We start from the raw sequence: 25,828 nt of genomic DNA, 5'->3' as shown, positions 1-25,828 counted from the left end.
CATTTCTTTCCTGCTCAATTTTGTCCCAAGGCAGCGTACATGTGGATGCATTATGCCCATCTCTATTGGATCGTATGCAATGAAGATCAGACTTTTCTCCTTGGAAATGTTTGCCCCCCCTCCCTCTAAAATTCTTCCTTCCTCTTCCTCTTCGATCACCTCTTCCTCTAGAAGAATGATGTGCATGATTCTTCTCTTTATGTGCAAGGCACACAACTTCTTTAGTAGACTAAGGAGTTGTATTCTTCCCAAAAACCTTCTCTCTTTCAGCAAACTTCTTCTCAAGAGAGTCAAAGGTAATCTCCTTAAGGTTACCACCTAAGTCACCTGACACGGGGATTCGGGATTCGTAGGATTCGGGATTCGTAGTGTCAGATTCGGACACGTTGACCCCCCGGAACAGGACACGTAGGATTCGTTCTATATTATTTTATTAAAATATATATATATATATATATTAAAAATTAGATATTTCTTACACAAATATTAATTAATGATACAAATTTATTGATTTCAAACATAGATCTTCATCTATAGCATGCATAGCACTGAAGTATAATAAAAACTGTGCCTGTGATTATTAACTCATTTGAAAACAATGCAGCCAAAATTGCTACGGTAATGCCATAATACAATCGAATATTTCAATCTCAAGTCGTGCTCACACCAAAACTACTTAATATTCCTTAAATAGTACCAGGGTGAAAACTTTAATAAACATGTACATATAAAAATGTTAAAACAGCAGGAATCAAACCATCATAATCTCCTGCAAAATTGCTTAAAACAGACAAAATCACCGTCGAATAGATTTAAAATCATGCAATATGCTTCACCCACCAAGTATGGACTAAAATCTCTTCAAAACAACAGCGTATCCCATAACCACAGAAGTCACTTAACTTTCCGGTACCCCACATTCAACATGATCTAATGCTTATATAAATATTCCTTATACTGAAGATCCTCCAATATTCCTGGGCTTAGTGGTCAGTGGTCACATAAAATGCGGCCTTTTCTAACCCGTGGGAGTCCCTTTTCCGCTAAATGAGTCCTGGAAATCAAGACACGCAGTCAAAAATCGGGACACGTTGGCGATTTTCGGGACACGCTTGGGATTTGACGTGTCCTGATAGGATTCGACATGTCCTGTTTTTAGGACACGTTTTTGGGATGAATCGTGTCCGACACGCCGGATTTGGACACGTGGCCTGTAAATAACGAATCAGGTTACTTAGGTTACCACTTACATGCAATGCTCAAGATAATGTGAATAGGTGGAAAATAGTGCCTTGACATAAGCTATGAGAGGAATATCTATTTCAACACCAGTGGCTTTTATGTCATGCATAATGGATCTTACTTCTGATGCTAAGGCAAGAGGGTCATCATTTTTCAACTCAAGATTGAACAACTTGATCATCAATTGAACTATTTCAAGTTTAGAGTTTGAGTCATAAAATTTCTTCAACTTCTTTAAGGTGGATAAGGACGTCGAGGATGACAATTGTGCCATGAGTGCTCATGCGCCTCTAGAGAAGAGGTGGGGCGATATGGAGTTGTAGTCAAGGGGACTACATGCGGGCAGGATCCTTGGGGTGCCCAAACCCTTGGATCACTACAGCTACGGGAGCCCTTAACAATAGTAGCAAACTGACAGGTGTCGGTTGGAGCGAGGTGTGATGGAGCGATGGTGGCAAAGCTAGACTGCCAAAGTCTGAGGCAGCGCAGTGGATGTTGAAGCAGTTCGAGAGACACATAGAAGTTACAGTGCGCAGTAGTAGCAAATGGAGCACAAGTTAGTAGCAGAGGCAGCTTCAACATCACGAGGCTTTTATACTAACCAGGATGTCAGTTTTTGGGTGAAGTATCAGTTACTTACTTCTCGGTAACTGAGTTGCAATGCAGTAGTTAGCAGTGGCAGTGCTATGGGCAGCATGAGGCAACATTTTGAGAGGGAACTGCAATATAGATGTAGCAGTGGCAATGGCAGAGTCATGCGCAACAGTACAGGAAGCAGCAGTGTAGTGGATGAATGGCTTCAGGCCAAGCATCAGCAGCACAGAGGACCGATGCAGAGGATCAGTGTAATGCTTCTATGGTGAAGTGTTGCTAAAGCACATTCCTCGCTAAGAGGGAGTGTTGATTTTGGGTAGCATCGGATGTGCTCTAGCTCCGAAATTTTGTGGAGGGGCTAGAACACATGAGATCTCCAAGACCCAGAAATAGTTTGGAGAAATTCCACCCAGATGAGGAGTTATTAAAATAATTAATATTTTTAATGGGTTCCTAAGTCTAAACTTAGGAAAATAAAAATATTAATGTGTATTAATAAGAATATGGGTGAGAAAGTTCTAAGTGACGAGGATCAAGCCAGTTCTAATCTTAGCTGTTGATTAGGGACTTAATATCACCCGTTGATTCGTCAACAAGAAAAGTATAAGAGGACGCTGAGGGTCAGTTGGAAACACACCAAGAGATCAAAGAGCTCGATTTTTCTGGGGCGAGGTTCACTAAGAAAATCAAGCTAGTGATCTGAGTTGCAGTGAGGGGTAGTTCACAAGGGATATTTTGTCCAAGGCCGAAGAATACATAGCAGAGAGGCAGAGCAACGCCGAGAGAGATAGCGCAATCCCAGAGAGGGTGACGCAGAGGCCGTAGGGTCTGACACAGGTGACGCAGAAGCTGTAGAGGCTGACGCAGGCCCTTAGAGGTAGCGATGGGGAGATTTTGTGGGGCAAAGAATGAGAAAATCAGCAAAATTGACTTTCTAAGCAAGGTAGGCGCAATGTTGGGGTGACGCAGCTCCTAGAGGAGTGACGCAGTTCTAGCGCAGAGCTTGGAATAGCCATCCCTGTCCAGCATTAGGAACAGTTTGGTCACGGTGGGGTTTGATCATCTAGTTGTTGAATTTGCGGGAATATTTGTCTTCGGATAGACGTACTTCTGCCAAGGTTATTCTCTATTGGGTGAGCCGTATTCGGCACCCTAGTTGTATTCACGAATCTACTTAATAATACAAACCCTCTATATGCTGCACTGATATCCCGAATTGGGTTTTTCGGGGGACAATTGTCCAAATATAACGATGTCCCTTGTGTATTTGTCTCAGTTTATTTCAGTTCATGATCTATATGTATGTGTAGGGTGCAATAGTGCTTACATCGATGTTTATGTAATTAAATAACTTGTTAATACAAAGAACAAGTAGGAGATGTCAAACCAATAATTGCAGTAGGGGCTTCTAATGTGTTAGACTCAGAAATTTTCACATGGTATCAGAGCAATTGCAGATCATAGCCGACTGAAGACACCAGCCGAGAAATCCGAGAATTTGCAACAGAGAAGCAGTTGTCCCGAGTGACAGCGTTGTTCCAGAGCCGAAGAGGTAGAAGGAAGAGTGACACAGTGCAGGGAAGGTGACGCAGAGGCTCACGCAGTGCCTGCGTCAGCACTCTGAGCCAGGTGAGGGAGACGCAGTAGCTGGGAGGAGCCCACGCAGTAGATGCGTCAGCCGTCAGGGCCAACACAAAGGCAGAGGGGGGCAGATCAGGCTCACGCAGAGCCATGTCATCTTTCTGAGCCAGGAAGGATTGACGCAGTTGGCCAGGAGGAGTTGATCCAACCCAAGCAGTGATTGCGTAGAGCCTAAAGGGCTCAGATTCTTCAGTTGTTGGGGCTAAGGGAGCTGAGCAAATTTTCGATTTGAGGAGCTGGTGGGACGTTGTTTTTGTTGGTGCAGAACAGTGTCTAAGGAGACTGAACCAAGGTAGAGGGAATCACTGCCTTGACAGATTTCTAGCCAAGAAATCTAGATCCGGGTTGCAGCAAAGGAGGATTGGAGAGGAGTGATTCAATAGTTGGCCGGAGGATTTTCGAAAGGGAAATCAGGACTCAGAAGGAGTCTAGAGAAGAGTTGTTCCTTAGAGGGTTTCTTGTGCCCAAGGAATCCAGATCCAAGTCTTGCTAGATTGATAGCAGGAGAGGGAGAAGTGAACCAGTTCTTTGTTGAGCAGAGATGGCAATGAACGGGTTGACGGATCAGGACAAATTGGACAGAGCTTCCAATTTTGTCATCTGGAAGGCCAAGATCCTGGCAATCCTGGATAAACATCGCATCAAGGACTATGCCTTGAAAGTGGTAGTTGTCCCGGTTGACGCTGATGCAACTGAGAAGTACGAGGAGGCCCAGGCGAAGGCAAAATGCATGATCTTAGACGAAATCAAGGATCATGTAGTACCACATATTGCTGAGAAAGAAATAGCAAGGGAGATGTGGGAGACCTTGACCACCTTGTACCAGGACTCTTTCGTGCAATGGAAGATGTTATTAGAAAATTAGTGGAGACAATATCAGATGCATAAAGGAGAGGAGATATATCCCTTCCTTCTCAAGTTTCCAGGAATTCGTGACCAGCTGACTTCCGTGGGGTCTACACCAAATCCAGAGTTCATGGTCAGGGCTACCCTAAATGCAGTCACCAAAGAGTAGGAGACATTTGTCCAAAGTATTTTGGGGCAGAACGACTCTCCCCAGTTTGGAGGAGATGTGGCCAGCTCTTCGACAAGAAGAACTCAGGAGGTTGACCAAGGCAGGGAGTAGTGGCAAGGGAGCTCAACTCAAGAAGGAGGAGGAGGCTGCAGCTCTCGCATCAGCGGGACAGCAGGGGCAGCAGATGAGAAAGAAGAAGGACATCTCCAAGGTCAAGTGCTTCAACTGTGGGGAACTCGGACATTATGCCACTCAGTGCCCCAAGAACAAAGTCAAGGGGGAGGATTCCGACTCAAAGGCTGCTCCAGCAAAGACGAATAAAGATGTCGAGGATGACGATTGTGCCATGAGTGCTCATGCGCCTCTAGAGAAGAGGTGGGGCGATATGGAGTTGTAGTCGAGAGGACTACATGCGGGCAGGATCCTTGAGGTGCCCAAACTCTTGGATCACATACGGCTACGAGAGCCCTTAACGACAGTAACAAACTGACGGGTGTCTGTTGGAGCTAGGTGTGATAGAGCGACTGTCGCAGAGCTAGAGTGCCAAAGTCTGAGGCAGCGCAGTGGATGTTGTAGCAGTGCAAGAGGCACAGAGTAGTTGCAGCAGCGCAGTAGCAGCAGAGGGAGCACAGGTTAGCAGCAGAGGTAGCTTCAGCATCACGAGGCTTTCAGACTGACCAGGATGTCAATTTTTGGGTGAAGTATCAGTTACTTACTTCTCGGTAACTGAGTTACAGTGCAGCAGTTTGCAGTGGCAGTGTTATGGGTAGCATGAGGCAGCATTTTGAGAGGGAGTTGCAGTACAAATGTAGCAGTGACAGTGGCAGAGTCATGGGCAGCAATACAGGAAGCAGCAGTGCAGTGGATGAAGGGCATTAGGCCAAGCATCAGCAGCACAGAGGATCGATGCAAAGGATCAATATAATGCTTCTATGGTGAAGTGATGCTAGAGCACATTTCTCGCTAAGAGGGAGTTTTGATTTTGGGTGGCATCAGATGTGCTCTAGCTCCGAAATTTTGTGGAGGGGCTAGAACACATGAGATCTCCAAGACCCAAAAATTGTTTGGAGAAATTCCACACGGATGAGGAGTTATTAAAACAATTAATATTTTTAATGGGTTCCTAAGTCTAAACTTAGGAAAATAAAAATATTAATGTGTATTAATAAGAATATGGGTGAGAAAGTTCTAAGTGACGAGGATCAAGTCAGTTCTAATCTTAGTCGTTGATTAGGGACTTAATCTCGACCATTGATTCGTCAACAGGAAAAGTATAAGAGGAGGCTTGAGGGTCAGTTGGAAACACACCAAGAGATCAAAGAGTTCGATTTTTCTGGGGTGAGGTTCGCCAAGAAAATCGAGCTAATGATCTGAGTACCAATGAGGGGCAGTTCGGCAAGGGATTTTATGTCCAAGGTCGAACAATACATAGCAGAGAGGCAGAGTAGCGCCGGGAGAAACAGCGCAGTCCCAGAGAGGGTGACGCAGTGTTGATTTTGGTAGCATCGAATGTGCTCTAGCCATGAAATTTGGTGGAGAGGCTACGGCACATGAGATCTCATGAATCTTGCACCCCAGTTGTATTCAAAAATCTGCTTAATAATAAAACCCTGATATATGTTGCACCGGTTTTCCCAAATTGCGTTTTTCCGGGGACGATTGTCCAAAAATAACGGTGTCCCTTTTGTTGTCTCAGTTTATTTCAATTGTTGATCTGTGTACTTTTGAAGGTTGCAATTGTGTTTACTTCGATGTTTATATTATTAAATAACTTGTTAATGTAAAGAACAAGTAGGAGATAGTAAACCAGATATTGCAGTAGGGGTTTCTGATGTGTTAGATTCAGGAATTTTCACATGGTATCAGAGCAATTGTAGATCAAGGAGGACTAAAGACACCAGCCAAAGAAATCTGAGAATTTGCAGCAGAGAAGCAGTTGTCCCGAGAGACAGTGTTGTTCTAGAGCTGAAGAGGCAAGAGGAGGAGTGATGCAGTGCAAAGAGGGTGACACAGAGGCTCACGTAGAGCCTCCATCATCGTTCTGAGCCAAGAGAAGGGCCAGCGCAGAGGCAGAGAGAGGTAGAACAGGCTCACGCAGAGCTACGTCATCCTTCTCAGCCAAGTAGGATTGACGCAATTGGCCGGGGCGAGCCGATTCAGCCTACGTCGTGATTGCGCAGAGCCTGAAGGGTTCAGATTCTTCAGTTGCCAGGGCTAAGGGAGTTGTGCAGATTTTGATTTGAGGAGCTGGTGGGATGTTGGTTCTGTCAGTACATAACAGTGTCTAAGGAGATGGAACCAAGGTAGAGGGAAGCACTACCTCGACGGATTTCTAGCCAAGAAATCCATATCCGAGTTGCAGCAGCAAAGGGGGATTGGAGAGGAGTGATTCGAAAGTTGGCAGGAGGATTTCCAAGAGGGAAGTCGAGACTCAGAGGGAGTCTAGAAGAGGAGCGGAGATGGCAATAAATGGATTGAGGGATCAGGATAGATTAGATGGGGCTTCCAATTTTGTCATCTAGAAGGCCAAGATCCTAGCAATCCTAGATAAGCATCACATCAAGGACTATGCCTTGAAAATCGTAGTTGTCCCAATTGACTCGGCTACAAATGAAAAGTATGAGGAGGACCAGGCGAAGGCGAAATGCATGATTCTAAACGGAGTCAAGGATCATGTCATACCACATATTGCTGAGAAGAACACAGCAAGAGAGATGTGTGAGACCCTGACCACCTTACACCAGGGCTCTTCCGTGCAACGGAAGATGCTATTGGAAAATCAGCTGAGGGCATATCAGACGCATAAAGGAGAAGAGATAGATTTGTTCCTTCTCAGGTTGCAAGGAATTCGAGACCAGCTTATTTCGTGGGGTCTACACCAGATCCAGAGTTCATGGTCAGAACTGCCCTGAATGCAGTCTCCGAGGAGTGGGAGACGTTTGTCCAAAGCATTCTAGGCAGAGAGACTCTCCCTAGTTGGGAGGAGATGTCAATAGCTCTTCGACAGGAAGAGCTCAAGAGATTGACCAAGGAGGGGAGTAGCGATAAGGGAGTTCGAATCAAGAAAGAGGAGGAGGAGGATGCAGCTCTAGCATCTACGGGACAGCAGGGGGTTCAAAAGAGGATGAAGAAAGATATCTCCAAGGTCAAGTGCTTCAACTGTTGGGAGCTGGGACATTATGCCTCTCAGTGCCCCAGGAAGAAAGGCAAGGGAGAAACTTCTGACTCAAAGGTTGCTCCAACAAAGGCAGAGAAGGATGTCGAGACTGATGACGATTGTGCCATGAGTGCTCAAGCGCCTCTAAAGAAGAGGTGGGGAGACACAGTTGTAGTCAAGAGGACTGCATGCAGGGGCAAGATCCTTGAGGTACCCAAACTCTTGGATCGCATACGGCTACGGGAGCCCTTAACGACAGTAGCATGATGACAGGTGTCAGGTGGAGCAAGGTGTGATGAAGCGACAAGGAAGTGCTAGAGTGCAAAAATATGTAGTAGCGCAGTGGAGGTTGCAGCAGTGCCAGAGGCACAAAGGTGTTTGCAGCAACGCAATGGCAACAGAGGGAGCACAGGATAGCAGCTGAGGTAGCTTCAGCATCACGAGGATTCCAAACTGACCAGGATGTCAGTGGTTTGGGCGAAGTCAGTTACTTACTTCTCGGTAACTAGATTGCAGTGCAGCAGTTAGCAGTGGCAGTGCTATGGGCAAGATGATGCAGCATTTTGTGAGGGAGTTGCAGTACAAATGTAGCAGTGGCAGTCGCAGTGTCATGGGCAGCAGTACAGGAAGCAGCAGTGCAGTGGATGTGTGGCAGCAGGCCAAGCATCAGCACAAGGACCGATGCGGAAGATCAATTTGATGTTTCTATGGTGAAGCATTACTAGAGCACATTCCTCGCTAACAGGGAGTGTTGATTTTTGGTAGCATCAGATGTGCTCTAGCCATGAAATTTAGTGGAGAAGCTAAGGCACACGAGATCTCCAAGACCCAAAAATCGTTTGGAGAAAGTCCACCCGGATGAAGAGATACTAAAATAATTAATATTTTTAATGAGTTCATAGGTCTAAACTTAGGAAAATTAAAATATTAATGTGTATTAATATAATATGGGTGAGAAAGTTCTAAAAGACGAGGATCAAGCCAGTTCTAATCTTAGTCATTGATGAGGGACTTAATCTCATCTGTTGATTCGTCAACAGGAAAAGTATAAGAGGAGGCTTGAGGGTTAGTTGGAGATACACCAAGAGAGATCAAGAATTCGATTTTCTAGGGCGAGGTTTGCTGAGGAAATCGAGTTAGAGATCAGTTGCAGCGAGGGGTAGTTCAGCAAGGGATTTCGATCCAAGGCTGAAGAGTACATATAAGAGAGGTGAGAGGTAGCAGAGTGCCAGAAGAGGCAGCGCACAGCCTAGGATGGTTGATGCAGAGGCAGCAAGGGCTGACGTAGAGGCTAAGGAGGACAACACAGAGGACGCAGAGGGCCAAAGAAGTTCACGCAGAGGTTGTAGAGGCTGACACAAAAGATGCAGTGAGCTTCAGACGCTGCAATGAGGTGTTTCTGTAGGACAGACTGAGATTTGATTGGCTGACGCAGAGCTAGAGAGGGTGACGTAGTTCTAGAGGGGGTGACACAGTTCCAAATGAGTGCGTGGAGCAGCTTTCGCTATCCAAAACAAGGAACAACCAGAGTCACTATGGGATTGTTCATCCAGTTGTTGTTTAGCCGGAATATCTATCTCCAAATAGAGGTATTGCTGTCGAGGATATTCTTTGAAGGGTGAGCCATTTTTGGCACCCTAGTTGTATTCAGAAATTTGCTTACTACTAAAACCCTCATATATGCTGCACCAGTTTTCCCAAATTGGGTTTTTCCAAGGACGATTGTCCAAAAATAACGGTGTCCCTTGTTCTGTCTCAGTTTATGTCAGTTGTTGATCTGTATATTTGTGAAGGTTGCAATTGTGTTTACTTCGATGTTTATATTATTAAATAACTTGTTATTGTAAAGAACAAGTAGGAGATAGTAAACCAGATATTGCAGTAGAGGTTTCTGATGTGTTAGATTCAGGTATTTTCACACACAGAAGTCCTAGGGTCTGATGCAGGTGACGCAGAAGTCGTAGAGGCTGACGCAGGCCCTTAGAGGCAGCGCTAGGGAGATTCTTGGGGCAGAGAAGGAGCAGATCAGAAAAATCGACTTTCTGAGCAAGGTAGGGTCATTGTTAGGGTGATGAAGCTCCTAGAGGAGTGACGCAGTTCCAGCGCAGAGCTTGGAGTAGCAATCGATGTCCAACTCTGGGAACAGTCTGGTCACGATGGGGTTTGATCATCTAGTTGTTGAATTTGTCGAAATATCTGTCTCCGGATAGAGGTACTTCTGCCAGGTTTATTCTCTGTTGGGTGAGCCATATCTGGCACCCTAGTTGTATTCATGAATCTACTTAACAATACAAACCCTCTATATGCTCAACCGGTTTTCCTGAATTGGATATTTCCCGGGACAATTGTCCAAAAATAATGGTGTCCATTGTGTATTTGTCTCAAGTTATTTCAATTCATGATTTGTATGTATGTGTAGGCTACAATAGTGTTTACATCGATGTTTATGTAATTAAATAACTTGTTTATGCAAAGAATAAGTAGGAGATGTTAAACCAGTGATTGCAGTAGGGGTTTCTGATGCGTTGGATTCAGAAATTTTCACAATATTCTTTGTACTGGATTGCTAGCAAGGCATCCAGAGTTTGTATTCAGAAATAACTTCTGCTTAATAATAAAAACCCTCAAATCTGTTGCACCAGTTTTCCCGCATTAGCTTTTTCTGGGGACATTTGTCCAAAAATAATGGTGTCATTGTGTTGTATTTTCTTCCTTGCTCAGTTTCTTGTTTCCACATTATATTTAATTAAGTGAAGGCTGCAGTGTATGTATTTCGATATTTGTCGTAGGAAACAAGTAATTTGTTTAAAGGAATATTAACAAATAGGAGAAATATCATCAGTTGCTGCAGTAGGGATTCTGGTTTAGGAATTTTCACATGGTATCATAGTTACAGGTGGAACAAGAGGAGCAGTGGTAGAGAACCCAGCGCTGAGCAGAGAAAGAAGTCGAATAACTGCAGGAGGCAGCAGTTCGAATACCCAGAGGGATTCCGCAGTTCAAGCCAGGAGAGCTAAATTTTCGAGGAAAGTCTCTCTCTGAGTGAGTCGATAGAGAGGAAGGGCTTCCAGGTCAAAAAAATTTCATGCCAAACGGAGTAGCCCAAAGCCTCTACGTGAGGAAAGAGTTGGTGGGACGCAGTTTTTCTGCAGGCAGTTTGTTGGGTAGAAAATCGTCAGAAGAGAGAAGAAGCACAGTGAGGGAATTTTTCCTCAGTTGACTGCCCGCTAAGAAGTCTGTTTTCTTATTGCTTGAGCAGCAGCAGTAAGAAACAGAGAGGAGCAGTTTGACATTTTCGTGGCAGAGATGGCAACTAGTGGACTAAGAGATCGAGACAGGTTGGATGGGGCATCCAACTATGTGATCTGCAAGGCAAAGATGTCGTGCCTTCTAGATGAGCATTTTCTCAAGGTCTATGTCGACAACATGGTGGATGAGCCTGCGGATCCAGATCAGTTGAAGAAGTACAAGGGAGAAATAGCGAAGGCCAAGAGGATGATCCTTGATGGAGTAAAGGATCATGTGGTTTGTCACATCACTAGCAGAGGGACTGCTAAGGAGATGTGGGATGCCTTGGCGAAGTTGTATCAAGGATCTTTCGAGCAGTGGAAGATGTACTTAGAGCAGAAACTGAGATCTGCACAGATGCAAAACAGGGAGCACATAGATCTGTTCCTCATGAATCTTCATAGACGTGGGACGAGTTAGCAGTTGTGGGGTCTACACCTCAAGGTTCCGAGATGGTGAGACTGGCCCTAAACTCAATCTCAGAAGAGTGGCAAGTATTTATCCAAAGCATCTTGGGCAAGGTAGCTTTGCCAGACTGGGATAGTATGTGGGCAACTCTCAAGCAGGAAAAGCGAAGGAGAGATCTAGTCAAGTGAAAGCTTGACAAAAGCAGCAGCAGCAGTGGGTCGAATCCCAAGGAGGAGGAAGGGAATGCAGCCCTTGCATCCAAGGGGCAACAGGGGCAGCGAAGGCGGAAGGACGTCTCAAAGATCAAATGTTTCAAGTGTGGTGAAATGGGTCACTACGCAACACAGTGTCCTCTCAAGAAGGAGGACAAAGATGAGAAGCATGATCTGAAGGCTACACCCGCGAAGATCGAGGAGGAGTTTGCCATGAAAGTCAAGATACCTCTAGGAGGGAGGTGGGTTGATTTAGAGTTGTAGTTTGAAAGAGCTACATATGGGCAGGATCCTTGAGGATCCCACCTCTCGAATCAATTCCTTGTTACGAGAACCAAGATCAAAAGTAGCAGGATGGACTATTGTCGGTTGGTGCAGACAAGTGTTGGAGCGACAGACACAGTGGCTAGAATGCCAAGTCTGAGAAGCGTAGTGTAGAGTTGCAGCAGTGCAGGGAGGCACAGTGCAGTAGCAACAACAACGCAGTGGCTTCAGAGGGATAGCGTGGGACTAGCAGCAGTCAAATCTTCAGCATCGAGATGCATCTATGTTGAACACTTGTTTAGTAATTTGGGATGTTTTTCTGTTGCTAATGCAGTAGCAGCAGCAGTTTGCAGTGCAGGGGCAGTTGGCAGTGGCAGTGCCAGCAGCAACACAGATGCAGAAATTTAGAGGGAGTTGTAGTACGGATGCAGTGTTGATAGTGGCAGTGTCAGCAGCAGTATAGTTGCAACAGCAATGCAATAGTTGGTGGACAACATGTCAGACATCAGCAACACAGAGGACGATGTTATGAAGTCAGGGTGATGCTTCAGTGGGAGGCATTGCTAGAGCACATTCCTCGCTAAGAGGGAGTGTTGATTTTTGGTAGCATTGAATGTGCTCTAAGTCTCAAATTTTGAAGGGAGGCTTGGGCACATGTATTCCAAAGAACCTAGAAAGTGTTTTGGGAAATTCCACCCGGAGACATTTCATTAAAATAATTAATTATATTTAATGGGACCCTAAGTCTAAGCTTAGGAAATTAAAATAATTAATGGGTATTAATCTAACTGTGGGTGTAAATTCTAGAAGAAGATGAGGATCAAGCGAAAATGATCTTAGCGATTGATTAACTTTTAATCTAGGTCGTTGAATGTCAACGAGAAGATTATTTAAGGAGGCTTGAGGGTCATTTGGAAAACACATCGAGAGTTGATCTGTCAGATCGAATTGTTGAGCCAGAGAATACAGCAGTGATTCGTGGTGATCAAGCAAAGAGGGGCAGAGATAGTTTTGGCTGGAGAATCTTCTCCAGAGCCAAGAATACGCTGCAGAGAGGCTGAGAAAGACGCAAAGGAGGCAGTGCAGTGCTCAGTGAGGGTGACGCAAAGCCAGGAAGGGCTCATGCAGAGCAGCACAGTACCTTTCAAGCAGAAGTTCAAGATTTTGCTGGGGGCTTGACGTTCTGCATCGAGAGGGTTGAAGTCAAAGCTCCTAAGAGCAAATCGATCCAGCAGAGAGGTGTCACAGTGCCTCAAAAGGAGTGACACAGGCCCACGCATGTTGAAATTTGGTACCGGAGGACAGGTGGTTCCCTAAGGCTTTGATCTTTGGCCTAGGGAAAAGTGTCCAAAAGAATTTAATTTTTCTCCTAAAGTGACTTTATAATTTTTATAAAGTCAAATCTAATTTAAAAGTGATAAAGTTACTAAAGTCTAATTTTAAAGTGACTTTAATAAAGTCAATATAAGATTAGAAAGGAAAAGTGACTTTGGAAATAAATGACTAAGTGGGTCTTTATTAAAGTGGGGTGAATTAAAAAAATAGAAAATGAGATTTAAATGAGCATTTAATCTCAGCCCTAGATCTCAATCTATTTCCGCCATTGGATTTAGGGATTCCCCAAAAGTCACTTAGGGTTAGATTGAAGGAGGAAAAGGAGGAAAAGGTCATTACTTTTTTCATGAGAAGATTGAGAGAAGGAGAGCAAGAGAGCAAGGGAGATTTCTGGACAGTGAGGAGAAAGAGGCAGCAGCTTGGCACACATTCCAAGGCAGCGTTTCAGCAAGTCCGTACAACTGAGTTAGCACATAGTGAAAGGCAAACTTTGGGCACGATTTTCTAGAAAGGTCGTACAGCAGTTTTGGTTCAGATTCCAAGGAGGCTGTACAGCAAGTGGTTGTACCTTGGCATGCTTTTCTAGGCAGAAATCCGTACAGCTGTACTGCTGTTTTTCTGCACAGAAATTGAGGAAAACCGTACAGCAGCATTTATGGCAGCATGCACGCTTTTCTAGGTAGTCCGTACAACAGCATTTAAGGCTGAAATTTGGGCACAAAAATTGAGGAGGCCGTACAACATTTATTGTTGTTCTGTTTTGCTGTTTGCAAGTTTTTCCAGTTGACTGTGAGGCATGGAAAATGAGATAAGTTGTAAAAGTTTGCTTACTGATTTTTTTGCTGAATATTTCTCACTGTAAAAGCATTTTCCATAGATAAGAATGAGCTTTCGAATTGGTTTTCCCCAAGAGTTGTAGGGGGTTTTTCCAAGGTCACCTTGACCAAAAATCACTGTGTTTAAATGTGTTGAATGGCTATTTGTATGTGCTGATATTTATTTCTGCATTTTCCAGCATTCTGTAATATTTCCAGAATTTGTGTTTTCAGCAAAATTTATTTTCCAGTTTATGAATGTATGGATATGGGAAAGGCATTTAACTATTTTGGAGAAATAAGGTGAAACTGAAAACCGGGGTGGGAAATGAGAAATTTCTACATGGTATCAGAGCTTGAGTGCTGAAGTGCAGTTTGGGACAGCAAGGAGGAAAGTTACACCCTGCTGATTTTTCACTCAGAAAATTCCAACAAGCTGATTTTTCACAAACAACAGTTTTATCTTTACTACAGTAGTGCTATTTTTCAGTTTTAGGACAGCAGGATGTCATTGGGATTGAGGGTGGAGGATAGGTTGGATGGGCATACCAATTACAGCGTTTGAAAGGAGAGAATGTAGAGTATCTTTGAGGAGGTAGAACTCTGGGAAATTATAGTGCATACCACACAAAACCCTGTTGTTGTGCCTACTGATGCTACTCAGTTGGCTGCTTATAATAGAAAGAACAACAAGGGTAAGAGACTGATTCTAGATGGAGTCAAAGACCATTGCATTCCTCATGTGAGAGGAAAGAGAAATGCCCATGAGATGTGGACAACATTGTCCAATCTCTACCAGAGTACCAATGAGAACCGGAAAATGGTCCTGAAGGAGAAGCTGAAGACCATTAAGATGGGTAATGATAGTGCAACTGGATATCTCACAAAGATTACTAATGTGAGAGATGAGTTGGTAGCAGTTGGAGAGGTCATTCCACTCGCTGAGTTGGTGCGGATTGCAGTGAATGGCCTCCCCCGTTCATGGAAGAACTTTGCTGATGGGGTTTGTGCACGTGAGCCCTTCCCACATGGGAGAGATTTTGGGATGATTGCATTCAGACAGAGATCAGGAAAAGTCAGCTTGGGGCAGCCAAGCCAGTTGAGTAGGATGAGAATGTAGCACTATTGGCAGGAGGCAAGAAAGGTAGAGGGAAGAAGCAGGCTTCCACAAGCAATGGTGGGGGCAAAGACAAAGGTAAAGGTAAACAGGGTAACACGCAAAAGGACTATTCCAAGGTGAAGTGTTGGATTTGTCAAAAGATGGGACACTATGCAGTTGTGTGTCCGGAGAAGAAGAAGAATAAGGGGAAGAACCAGAGCATGGCAGCTTCAGCAGAGGTTGAGAACTTTGCAAATCGTTTTGACCGGGAGTTTGGGTTCACTGCGTGTGAGTCCTCTAGTGCAGGATCACCTGCCACACAGGTTCAGCGGGAGCATGCTTTTCCCTCGATTAGCGGAGCATCTTCGGGTATCTGGTATGTGGACAGTGGGGCTTCACGTCACATGACAGGAGTCAATGAGTACTTCTCAGAGCTTTCAGAGAGTGGCACTGATATAGAGGTAGTACTCGATGATGACAGATTTGTTAGAGCAGTTGGTGTGGGGACACTGACATTTCAGAGGGAGTCCAAACCTCCCTTGAAGGTGTCAGATGTTCTTTATGTGCCAGGGAAGAGGAAGAACCTCATATCCATCTCAGCTTTGGAGGACAAAGGATATGAAGTACTGTTCAGGGGAGGACAGGCGTTGATGTATCCCAGGGGCACTCTAGCTGATTCAGCTAGAGTGATAGGTGTACGCCATGCAAAGGTGTACAAGTTTGCATTCCAACCCCTTTTGGCATTGAGCAGTAGTACCGACAGCAGAGCTAGCAGTTCTAAGCTGTGTGAGATTTGGCACCGCAGGATGGGGCATATGTATCATGGAGCCTTGAGGACCTTGCGGGAGATCACTACAGGTGTGCCAGATTTCAGTACTGATCACTTTGATACTTGCAGAGGATGTGTGATGGGCAAGTTTGCCAAATCCCCTTTTCCCAGCAGTGACAGCAGAGTGACTGGGATACTTGATTTGATTCATTCCGATGTGAGCAGTCGGATGTCTCATGTTTCCTTTAGTGGATATGAGTACTATGTTTTATTCATTGATGATCACTCCAGGAGGACCTGGATTTATTTCTTGAAGACCAAGAGTGAGGTATTCAAGCGGTTTCAGGAGTTTAGAGCTCTTGTGGAGACACAGACAGGTCGGAAGATCAAGTCCCTGAGGTTGGACAATGGGGGAGAGTACACCCTTGGAGAGTTTGTTGACTATTGTGCGGAGGCATGCATTAGGAGGGAGTTCATTGTTCCTTACAACCCCCAGCAGAACGGGGTTGCGGAGAGGAAGAACAGATCCATCAGAGGGGCTGCCAAAGCCATGTTACATGATCAGGGGTTGCCATTGTTCTTGTGGGCAGAGGCCTGCAACACAGCTGTTTATTTGCAGAATAGGAGTCCGCATCGTGCCTTGGGGCACATGACTCCGGAAGAGGCTTTTTCTGGGAAGAAGCTTGATATTGGTCATCTTCGTATCTTTGGGTGCATTACATACTCCTATATACCCAAGGAGAAGAGGACCAAACTAGAGCCCACCGCAGAGAAGGGTATCTTTGTGGGCTACAGTGAGACCTCAAAGGCCTTTCAGATTTACATTCCTACACAGAGGAAAGTTGTTGTCAGGCGGGATGTGAAGTTTGAAGAGGACAGGGCCTTTAGGAGGTCACGAGAGTTAGAGTATCTGGATTAGCTAGACCCTCAGCAGCAGTTGAGTCAGTCACAGGGATCCAGTGGGCAGGGATCAGGAGGATCCGGAGGTACATCTATGAGGATGTCAGGTCCGTCAGTGAGCAGTGGCTCGCCGAGCCAGAGGGGTGGTGCTCCGGGCAGCATGCAGAGCAGTCCACAGAGCAGTTCACTAGGGAGTCCACTGATGGACAGTTCACACGGTACCTCAGCTTCTACAGGTTCAGGTGCAGGCAGGAGGACAGCAGACAGACAGTCAGGAGTTCAAGCTCCTGATGATGATGATGAGGAGGAGTTTCATTCTCCAATGGGAGAAGTACGCTCAGGGAAGAGGAAGCCCAAGTGGCTTCAAGACACCTTGAGAGATGCCACATCTGTTGCTGAGCCTAAGAGGCCGGTCAGAGAGAGTAGACCACCTAAGAGGTTTTGTAGCTATATGGCAATGGGTACCAGGATCCTTGACTCTAAGCCTTCTAGCTATGAGGAGGCAGCTAGCCAGCAGGTCTGGAGAGAGGCCATGCAGGAGGAGTATTCTTCTATCATGAAGAATGATGCTTGGGAGGTGGTGCCGAGGCCTGAGGGCAAATCCATGGTTACTTCCAGATGGCTTTACAAGGTAAAGCATGCTGCAGATGGCAGCATTGAGAAATTCAAAGTGAGGTTTGTGGCTAGAGGGTTCTCCCAGGTAGAGGGAGTTGATTATGAGGAGACCTTCGCTCCCGTGGCTCGATATACTTTGATCCGCTCCATTATATTGATAGCAGCAAAGATGGGTTGGAAGATCCACCAGATGGATGTGAAGACTGCATTTCTCAATGGCTTCATACAGGAGGAGGTGTACATTGAGCAGCCACAGGGCTTTGACTGCATAGGGGTAGCGTAGACGTAGTCAGGGACTCATTGGTTCAACGGACGGATCCACTGGGACTTGCAGTGTAGAGTGAAGTAATCTCACTAATTTCTTCTGCCGAGTGATATTCTTTGTACTGGGTTGCCAGCAAGGCATCCAGAGTTTGTATTCAGAAATAACTTCTGCTTAATAATAAAAACCCTCAGATCTGCTACATCGATTTTCCCGCATTGGGTTTTTCCTGGGACATTTGTCCAAAAATAACGGTGTCATTGTGTTGTATTTTCTTTCTTGCTCAACTTCTTATTTACGCATTATATTTAATTAAGTGAAGGCTGCAGTGTATGTATTTTGATATTTGTCATAGGAAACAACAAATAATTTGTTTAAAGGAATTTTAACAAATAGGAGAAATATCATCAGTTGCTGTAGTAGAGATTCCGGTTTAGGAATTTTCACATCTGCCAATGAGCCATTCGGACAAATACATTTCACAACTATCATACTATGTAGTCAATCACAAGTACATATACAAAACTAGTAGGAATTTTATCAGCAAGCTTTATATAGTGTTGATAATGATTTGAATCTACTTTCTTTCAACCGTTCTTCCTCCCAAATTGGGAATATTATGAAGACTAAACATCTTAGGCAATATCTCTCTCCAGATAGATATGTATACATATAAAGGAGCTTAGAACACTAAAAGAAACAATCATTTTAAGTTTTGATAGAAAGCAGTAGCTTACGCACTAAAAGCAATGAATGTTTATATTTTGACAAACAGCAGCAGCTTATACACTAAAAGCAGCTGTGATTTTATGTCAACAACCATGGAACTACTGAATTTGGTTTTACTGCAGCCAAACAGAATATGGTAGGTAATGTGTAAAGCATTCCTCATTTAATATTAAGAAAACTTAAAATGATTGTCTATAGCATTGCTACTTTCAACGAAAGTTTAAAGGTAGAAAACACAAAGAGCATTCACCTTGGAACACTGAAAAGATAATGACATTTGCTTCCACATGGATGCAAACTCATCGTTTTCATCTTCATCACTTTCACTCTGCATGTCTCTCTGCCATGGTAAATCCATTTGGGTATCATCAGCAAAGTCAGGTCCCAAAATTGTGCCCTCTGCAACCATTGCAGGTTCTCCCATTTTACTCTCATCCAATTTCTCTGTGTTCTGGAGAAGGTAATGTTCTGTGTCATTAGTAGCATCTTCAAAACCTTCTGTAGTTTCCACCATAAAATTCAACTCTTTTTTTCCACCCTCTCTGGCCACCTTTTTCACATCTCTAAGTGCCTGCAGTTCTTTACAGCAATCATCAGTGTTATCTTCTAAGTTCTCTATAGCCCTTTCAAGTTCATTCATTTCTGTCCAGTTGACCTCACCTTTTTTCCATATTCCATCAATATTTTCTGATAGACTTTCTTCATGTTTAGCCTTGTGTGCTTCCTCCATGTCATTTTCCTGCAAGTAATAACTACTTTGGCACTCAAATGGACTATCAAGTTTATAACCTGTGTCATCTACAAGACAAAGTTTTTTCCCTTTCCCTTGTTGTAAGTTGTTTTCATTCAGGAGTAGACAGTCTACATCATCAGTACTTTCTGCTGATAAATCTTCCAACACCTCTACAGAAATGCTCAACTTTGTCATTCCATTTTTCTCACTTGCAGGTTCTGAACTGAGAAGATTATCCTCCTGGGAAATTTTAGCTCCTTCTTGAATAACCATGTCTCAACATTCTATTACATCTGAGCCAGACTCTAGCAGAGGAAAAACAGTGCCTGAAACATCCAAGGATTTTGGGGAGCCAGAAAAATGCTTATCATAATCATGTTGTATTGAAGATCCAAAATCCAATGTACTTGATTTATCTAAAGAGCCTACAGAGATAGTTTTGAGACCATCAATGCTTGAGGAACCTGGGGAACACGGGAAAAGAACTTTTCTGCAAGAATACTTCTCCTCAGTGTCCTGAGGTAAACCATGCCTTGAGCTATTTCTCAAGGTTAGAGGGGATCCTGAACCTAAAAGATTCACTGATTGACCAATTAGTCCAGTTCTGTTAATCCCAGAGAGCATTTCCTGCATCTTTTTCTTCATCTCTTGAGAACAAGCTGTATAGTTGAACACATCTGGTGTTACACTTCCATAATCTTCACCACTCGATTTCCTTCTCTTTGTTGATTTGGACTCTGTTATAAATAATTAAATATTAGAATTGCCAAAAGTCTATTATATAAGAGGTTCCATGTGCAAAAGCATCCTCCCACTATTCTTTTCATACCATAAGCAAAAATGTCTTAAATATTTCTATGGCGTGAAATAATGCCTCCTGATTTTATTCACAGAAAGAAAAAGATATTGTTTTGTCTAGAAGTGACCAAACACGGTTGTACAATGGATATATACAAGAATGGTCAAAAACACAGAAAAGTGCTCAAGGTGTTTCCACTCTAGAACTAGGTCTTGAGTAATAGAACTTGGAACCATCCATGAAAATGATCAATTTTCACAAAAAGAGGGTAAGGAAAGATAATTTATTAATGACCAATGAATGACCACAATACATGGGTAAATGGAATTAAAGGAGTACATCCAGTGTAAGTACAAAGTGGGAGTGTGAAAGCAACCCCTATACAAACACTACCATCCATCCATGAAAATCATCATTTTTCACAAAAAGAGAGTAAGAAAAGATAATTTATTAGTGTCCATGGAATGACCACAATAAATAGGTCAACGGACTACATCCAGTGTAAGTACAAAGTGGTTGTGCAAAAGCAACTCCAATACAAATACTACCAAAAGCCAATATGGACAACGATCTAAGTATCTATACCTAAAAGAAATTATAAGATAATGTACAAATACAAGACATGATAAGATAAAATTATTAATGTCCAACATGTGACCACAAAAGTAAACACTAAAAACTGAAAGTGCGTTCAGTACAAAAGAGAGGACGTCAAGGCAAGCTAGAGCTAGCTGCCAATGTTGATATGTCATCTTGATTGTCAGTGATGGCCAAAGCAAAAAGGTGTCCTCTACTATTAATTATACTCCAAGCAGGGTTTATTGTTGCAATAATATGGAGGACTGTTACAATAATATGAAGGTCTGTTGCTACACTGTTATCTCTATATGGCCAGGTGATGATATTCATTGCTGCCTAGAACAATTTAATGAGAAGGGTCATAAAGATCAATGATAATAACCAGTGTTGATAATATCAGTATCGGGAAAGTATCGGCGAGGGTCCGGAAAATATCTTATCAGCGAAAATATCGGCAAAATATCGGCAAATATCGGCAAGCATAAAAAATGCATAATATATTCATTTTTTTCAGATTTCTAAACATATAAAGCAATAACAACATGAACTAAACACATTGGCACATAAATATGAAGAAGGCATTGATATATATGATGTCAAATAGAAATGATACATCAAACTTCAAAGGCGATACCAAATCCTGCTGATCCCTGATAATTGTCCAATCAAGGACTCAAACAAAATAACATCACATATCCTACTGATCCCTGATAGTGATAAATTGATAATTGTCCAATCAATGACTCAAACAAAATAACATCACATATCCTGCTGATCCCTGATAGTGATAATTGTCCAATCAAGGACTCAAACAAAACAACATCACATATATAAAACTTTAAAAGTATTTCATCATCATGAGTTATAAACTTATATGTAGCAAAAGTTGCAAAACAAATAAAACTAGCAGCTATCTATCTGAGACCATTGGCCTCTCCCTAGCAGCTTTTTTTCTGTCTTGTTCAACAATTGCTTCACGAGCTTTTTGTATAACCTCTGCACTAGAAACCATACAAGGCATCACATCTGCATCATATGCAGAGAGTTTAGCCAGATGGTATTTCAATCGTGTAATCCCTCCTGACATCTTGGTCCCACACAAGTTGCATGATATATATGCCTAATTTGCCCCACCAACAGCCTCCCCATACTCCCAAAATGGGTCCAAGGCTTTTGCCATATTTGACATTTGTAGTGAACTAATTCAAACCTAGGGCACAGAAAAAAACAAAAAATTGGCATTAAACCCCCCAACACAAAATGAAAAAATAATAAGTAATAACAACCTCATTCAAAAAAAATTACTACATTATTTGCATTTTGCAATGTGAATGAAAAATGGCAATAAGAGGGTTCATAAGAAAGTTGAAAAAAAAAAATGAAGCTTGCTGTCCAAATATGGAGAAAACCCTTGCATTGGTTCATGGGCATGAAAATCATAGCAAATGGAAAAAAACAAAGAAACAAAATGTTGGTAGGCAAAGAGGCAAGCAAGCATAACCCTAAATCTATGAAAAAATCATTAACATAGGGGTTTTTAAGAACATACCTACTAATGGAAGAAATGAAGTTTGTCTCACTATTCTTCAATCTTTGATCCACAAAAAAATCTTAATTGGTGGTGATAATCGTCGTTTGATCTTCAAACCCTCCTTGACAAGCACCACAAAACTCTTTCCCTTTCTTCTCCAACACTTAGAAACAGAAATGAAGAAAAAATTTCGTTTGTTATAGCTGCGGAAAAACACGCCCGGCGATATTTTAGATCGTCGCGCGATATTTTTCGGCTCGCCGGAGCCGAAAAATATCGCGATATTTCCGATATTCGGCGATATATCGCCGATATTATCAACAGTGATAATAACCATGCATTCTTGTTGTTGTGTGGTAAAGGGATAGATCAGTGTCATCTGTGCATCCTACTCAGAAAAGTTGCTTACAAAAAAGTGATCACAAGTGCTCTTCCCATTCTTCTTTGTTTATACTGTTTCCAGCCATATAGCATGCCCTTGCTTCTTTCCATTTATACAATAGATGAGGATCCCAATGGCACACTAATCTTCTTCTAACAAAGTCCCATCTCATCAAAAAACTCCTTAAAAACAAAATGCCCAAAATGCCCCTGTATTTTGTGGTGTAACAAGTGGCTCCATATGGAGACTTGTACCCTTCAAAGAGTGCAGGAGAACTCCAAAAGTCTCTGTTGAACCTGCTAAGAACTGCCAAGGAAAGTGAGCAACAAATGTGACAAGATTCACTACAAAACACTGTGATCTGCCCAATTTCCATTACGTCTGCCTCCTTATACTCATATTGGCCCCATCAAGAGACATAGTTGTTCAAGTGGACATGTCGGCCTACAAGAACAAGTCGTCCCCTCCCAATAGTCGTGTCTATTGAATAATGAAAGAATTAATATAAATCAGTGTTATTAAAATCGCGATATCGCAATTTTTTCCCAAAGCCGATATTATCGCGAGTAATACTCGCGTTTTTTTTTTATACACGATTTTTTCCCAATTTATCGCCGAGGGTCGGGGTAGCGCGGTTTTATAAGGGATGCTAAATGTTCGAAATGCAATTTTTTTTTAAAGAAACAAATAATTTTTGAGTGGGGCAGCTTAATGATCAAATCTAGGCCCTAGTATTGATATGCTATTCATGGTAATGTTAAATTCTTAAAGTAAAAGTCATTTTCATCCTTTTACTTAAATTTTTAACATTACCATGAAATGACTCAGGATGTTTGAGAGTGGTTCCAGCCTCATTGGATTTCATATGGAGAAAGTAGAATTTTAGATTTCATTCAAAATCCAGCAGACTTATCATTTTTTCAGGATTTCAGGATTGGGAGATTGTAATGTTTCCAGGTGACACCACCTGCCTGGGCTACCCCTGCCACCAGTAGAGGACGTGGTCTACCTCCTATAGCTCCTACTTCTAGTTCTTCAGCTTCTAGAGCACAGCAGACTCCACTGCCAACTCCACCAGCACCAACATCTACATCTAGAGGGAAAGGGAAAGCTGTGGCATTTTCTCGCAAGAGGGGCAGAGGAAATCAATAGGATTAGACTTTAGTTATTTTCTTCATTTTATTGTATATGACATTATGACATGATGAGATACATTATTATATTTTTTGTTGATATTTTGAGGCTGAGTTGGGACTCAAGAGTCAGGACTTACTATCTAGGACATGATTCAATGTTATGTGTGATTTTAGCATTAGAAATGATATTAAACATCTTATATATTAGTTCTTTTATCATATTTATGTGTCAATATATTTATTTTATGTTGTAGATGGTTTAGATATTAAAAAAATTGAAAAAAATGAATATTTTTGTACCAAACGATTTTTCCCCGATTATTTCCGATTATTTCCCAATAATTACGATTTTTTCCTCCCGCCGATATTATCCCGATAACGATTAATTCAACATTGATATAAATATGGTCTCATTCAACCTCATTTGAGCATCCCAATTCTGTAAAGAACAGAAGAAAATGAACACAGAGCACTTTGGGCCTGAGATAAAAGAATAAGAGGTTCATAACTTGTGAACCTTGGAACTGATTAAGGAGCAAGACAAAGATTACTTCCTGGGTCTTGGTTAAGAATTTTCTGTGGATTTTGTGGCATCTTTGGAACATCTTGGAATACACATTCAGCCCTTTTTGAAGCAGACCCACTCAGTGTTCGAAATACTGAGCGGGGGGTGAATCCGTACTTCTTAGCAATTAGCACTTTATTAATGTGTTTCAGATCATTAGTTAATCTTCAATGATTATTTTCATTGTTCAGTAAGAGCAGTAAACAAAAATGCAGAAATAGAGACAGTAGGCACAAGATTTTAGGTGGAAAAGCCCCTCCGGGTCAAAAACCATCGAACAGTTTTCTAATAAGTTCTCTAATCTTCAGCCCCAACTGAAAAGAAAGCTACAGCTCCCACTGGAAGGACGCCCCAATGCCCTGGTTTTATTAGCAGTCAGCTAAAAGGATGCCCCAACACCCTAGCGAGCCCCAACTAGCCCTAGCACCACCCTACCACCCTAAAGTGTTTACAGGCCCCAACTTGAAGGTGACTTCATTCACCAACCTAGCACCAACCTACCACCCTATAAAGACGAAAATTAAATACAAAGGTGTGGACTCCTGCACCAGGGACAATGATCCACGTTACAATGATATTACAATGATTTTCTTTCACTAACCAATAACACTAGGACCTAGAGTACCCTTGACTCAACGAACCTAGAACCCTTGGCTCAACAAACTACCAGTCCCATCCCAAGAATCTTTTGCCTTCTTCAACTCTAGGCAACTTTGGGCTTCCAAATTAGGAACAATAGCCCAATTACAATGATATACAATATTTACAAATGACACTTATACAGACCCAAATGCTAATTCTTTATCACTGCCTTCTTGTCCTTTCACATCTTGAATTCTTCTTCAATACTTCACTTCTCGTTGTTCTTGTCTTCAGAGTAATGGTCAATAATCCTGCAAGTGAAGGTGCCCATACATCCCTATCCAAAAGAAAAATTCAAAATAAATCCCAACCTTAAATACATACCGTTGCCTGCAATCACAAGTCAGTTTAATAATAAAAATAATGACTGTACTAATTCTGCAAAGATTACAAAACAAACCTGGGCTGCCTTGATGTGATGAAGTATCACCTTGTTATTGCTTTGAATACTTGGTTGTGCATTACTGCTTGACACTTAATGACATATCTAAATGTACCTAACAGACTTACCAGGAATAACAACCCTAACCGAACTAGACCTAACAACCAAAGCTAATTCTAGAGCCAATAAATATGCATTTAAGGAAACTAGACTTAATGTAAATACAATTTTGATCAAAGACACAATCCTAAAATAGAGACAGACCTGAAACATGTGAAAATTTTTGAATCTCTACAAACAGAAATCCTACTGCAGTTACTGGTTTAACATCTCCTACTTGTTATTTCATTCAACAAGTTATTTAATTAGATAAACAATGATGTAAACACTACTGCAGACTACACTGACATACAGATCATAAACTGAAACAATAGATGAGACAAACACACAAGGGACACTGTTATTTTTGGACAACACATCCCTAGAAAAACCCAATGCAGGAAAACCGATGCAACAGATAGAGGGTTTGTATTATTAAGCAAGCAGAATCTGAGTACAACAAGTTGCCTCTCACACTGGCTAACCTTACAGAGAAATCACGACAACAAGAAATACATACGAGGGTTTACCTCGTTCCTCAAGTCACAGCTAATCCAACGAGTGATCTGACTCCTGGCAAACACTGTGAAATCCCTGAGCAATCACTGCTTGGGCCAACGTCTTGCCTCTACGAG

At 42.5% G+C, this 25,828-nt stretch overlaps 1 protein-coding gene across 2 annotated transcripts in view; it reads right to left on the bottom strand.

The window, feature by feature from the left end:
* Nucleotides 1-25,828, bottom strand: part of LOC149255543 (protein CHROMATIN REMODELING 35-like) — a 274,333-nt gene that overhangs the window by 103,774 nt on the left and 144,731 nt on the right. For both annotated transcript variants that reach the window (XM_089460510.1, XM_089460509.1), the window contains exon 3: nt 18,596-19,815. In XM_089460510.1, the coding sequence (XP_089316636.1) occupies nt 18,596-19,351 (756 nt within the window). In that variant the 5' untranslated portion in view covers nt 19,352-19,815. The remainder of the gene's footprint in view (nt 1-18,595; nt 19,816-25,828) is intronic.

This window comes from Pinus tabuliformis, chromosome 7, assembly GCF_031772625.1.
Source record: "Pinus tabuliformis cultivar Carrire ecotype Pingquan chromosome 7, CPIR1, whole genome shotgun sequence".
Lineage (NCBI taxonomy): Eukaryota > Viridiplantae > Streptophyta > Pinopsida > Pinales > Pinaceae > Pinus > Pinus tabuliformis.
This window is presented reverse-complemented; position numbering and strand designations above follow the sequence as displayed.